The 3119-nt window shown below is 47.1% G+C and overlaps 1 protein-coding gene across 1 annotated transcript; it reads right to left on the bottom strand.

The window, feature by feature from the left end:
* Positions 1-433: 433 nt before the first annotated feature.
* Positions 434-2859, bottom strand: LOC143975722 (E3 ubiquitin/ISG15 ligase TRIM25-like). The gene is made up of 2 exons (XM_077478224.1): positions 1813-2859; positions 434-1737 (listed from the first exon to the last, which is right to left on the bottom strand). The coding sequence occupies exons 1-2, from the start codon at positions 2825-2827 to the stop codon at positions 1094-1096; spliced, it is 1659 nt and encodes a 552-aa protein (XP_077334350.1). The 5' UTR covers positions 2828-2859; the 3' UTR covers positions 434-1093.
* Between the last annotated feature and the right edge of the window lie 260 nt (positions 2860-3119).

Consider the following 3119-nt stretch of genomic DNA (forward strand, 5'->3'; position numbering starts at 1 on the left):
ATGTTCCAGAGAACTAACCGACTACATCGCACTGAATATTGAACCCTTATTCCCCTTTCTCAAAACTAAAACCCAGACGTGGTCCCGTCTCCCGCTCTGAGTTATGGGGCGCATAAACCTAGTCAAGATGATTCTCCTTCCTAAACTGCTTTACTTATTCTGGCACTCCCCTTTCTCTATTGCCCTTAGAATTTTCAAATCCGTGGAAAGCATTCTCAACACCTTTGTATGGGGCTCCTCCCGTCATAAGCTATCATGGCGCACGCTGAAATGCCCCGCCCACTTAGGCGGCGCTGCCATCCCCGATCTTACGTTTTACTACATGGCCTCCCAGCTGTCCCATTTCCATTACTATAAAATGATGGATGTGTTCCATCGGGATTACAACGTTCTTGTGGAATGTGATGAGGAAATAACGACCTCTGATCCCGGGGAAGGTTCTGGAAGTTTATTTAGAAGAGAAGAGTTACAAAGTAAAAGATTAGAAAGTAGAGAGATGAAGGTGTGCAGAGATCCTTAGACATGGCAGGTGGACCAAGGATCTGACCTCTTCATCATACGGGAGGCTTTTACCCCCCAATCCTGGACAGTTGTCATGGAGGACCGTCCCAAACATCAACATTTTACAGATGGAATCATTCACTGAAGAATTTGTACAAGCAGCACATCATTCATTGCAAGAGACATTCATTTCTGTTATCTCTGAACACCTTATCAGCTTGTCCCACCTCCAGACCCCCAAATCCCTCATTGTAGAAGAAGGAGACCAACTGTCTCTATGTTCCCCAACAAGACCTTCCAAGGATCCCGAGAACAACAATTTCCTCTAATAACATCTTTCTGTAAAGTCCTTCTAGACAGAGAACCTGTTATTATATAAAGAACCTAACATTAGCATATAAGCACTTAGTCATGTCATTTCATCATTAGTAAATCATATGATTTCTCCCATCATTCTATCTATAACCAATCATTAATCAATATTCCCATATACAGAGTCAAGGATTTCCACCTCCTAAGACTATATACCCCTCCCCGTCACCTGTCCACAATCCCCAGATGATCCACCTTATGATGTCTCTGGGCAGATCTCTCACTTCTGATCCCCCCCACATATCTGTATATAACCTCCCGCTAATCCTACATATACCCCAGCATGGAGGGGCTCAGTAAAGGTGGTGGTGAAGGTGTGGAGATGTCGGATCGGGTCACACAGATCATAAAAGGAGATCCGCCCGGCCTCATAATCCAGATCTATCCTGACTCTCCTACTGGAGACATCGCCGGGTAATGGGGTCTTATTACCGTCATGTCTCACTGAGAGCTGATCACCCATCCCCTCCAAACCCCAGGACTTCTTATTATACCCAATCAGTGACTGCTCTCCTCTCCTGTCTATACTGGGATAACACATCCCTACTGTCCAGTACTTTGCCGCCCAGACACCCACTTCCCAGTAATGTCTCCCTGAGGAGAACCTCTGACTGCTCATCACCTGACAATCCTCAAACCTCTCTGATGTTTCTGGGCGATTCTGATGTGATGATGACCAGGATGCAGTTTTCATGTCATCTGATATATGTAGATAATTACCAGCTGTCCTCACATCCAGTAATATGTCTGTAACCCCCGACACCCCCGATATTTGCTGTACAGCCCCAATATTTGGTCCTCCAGCCTGAAGGTGTGAGTGTTGTATGGTGGGGGAGGGTTGGGGAGGTCCCCTGGATGGTTGTATGGTGGGGGAGGGTTGGGGAGGTCCCCTGGATGGTTGTATGGTGGGGGAGGGTTGGGGAGGTCTCCTGGATGGTTCAGCATTGATGTGACCTTCGCCCTTTGTAGTAGAATGTGGATAGACATGTGTGCCTGGACATTTCTCTACATTTACCCCAGACATGATACCAGATAAACCTGTGTGTAATGTGTGTGAGATCCCCCCCACATCCAGATCCCCCCCATCATGGAGGAGTTTATCATGTCTCTCTCTGTCCTCATCATCTCCAGCCTCAGTATCACACAAGTCACCTGTGTCTGATTCCTGTAGGACAGTCAGTGGATCCGTCACGTTACACAGCTCCTCAATGTGACGCAACTTCCTGGACAGCTCCTCCTTCTTCATTTCCAGATCTTTGATTACCCCGGAGATCCGCTCTGCCTCTGTTTCATCATCTGCTTCTCCTTGTACTTTCCTCCCGTGTTCCTGCAGACTCTGGACTCTTTTCTCCATCTCCTCTCTCTCTGTCATCAGTTTCTGCAGAACATTCCTCAGTTTCTTCTTCTTCATCTCAGAGGCCTCATCCAGAGTCTCCACCTGGTGCCCCCGATGTTCTCCATCCAGCCTGCAGGACATACAGATACAGGTCTCATCCTCAGTGCAGTAATACTCCAGGATCTTCTTATGGACGGAGCATTTCCTGTTCTCCAGGGAAGTGGTGGGGTCACATAAGACGTGTTCTGGTGACTTGCTGTGGACTCTCAGGTGATTGTCACACAGAGAAGCTTCACAATGCAGACAGGATATGACAGCAGGTACAGGAGTGTGAATACAGTAAGTACAGAAGACCCCGGACTCCTCCTGATCCGGATGGGTGGACAGGAAATTCTCTACTATGTTCTGTAATTTCAGATTCCTCTGAAGGACGGGACGTTTCTGGAAGCTTTGTTTGCATTCAGGACAGGAATAACCTCCAGACCCCTCCTGTGTATCCCACACACGACCAATACAGTCCCGGCAGAAGTTGTGTCCACATTTCAGGGTTACAGGATCTGTATAAATGTTCAGACAGACGGAACATTCCAGCTCCTTCCTCAGATCTGCAGACGCCATCGCTGAGAGCAGAAGAGAGAATGACAGTGAAAGCCTTTGACACACATTACCAGTTCTGTACATTCCTACACAGGGAGGGGCTGACACCGAGACACGTAGTCATAGGATTCCTTATACAGAGGAACACAGATAATACATGGGAGGACTCCTGACAATAATCTCCCTATCTGGGGAAATAAAGGACATGTAATAAGATGAGGGAACGTTGTGTCAGGAATTCTCCTTCATATCATTAGAACATTTCACAGACCAAGGAACACAAAGTTGATTTATTTGGCTGCAATAACACAAG

Source organism: Lithobates pipiens, unplaced genomic scaffold, assembly GCF_037356315.1.
Source record: "Lithobates pipiens isolate NorthernLeopardFrog02 unplaced genomic scaffold, aLitPip1_a1.2 Scaffold_13, whole genome shotgun sequence".
NCBI lineage: Eukaryota > Metazoa > Chordata > Amphibia > Anura > Ranidae > Lithobates > Lithobates pipiens.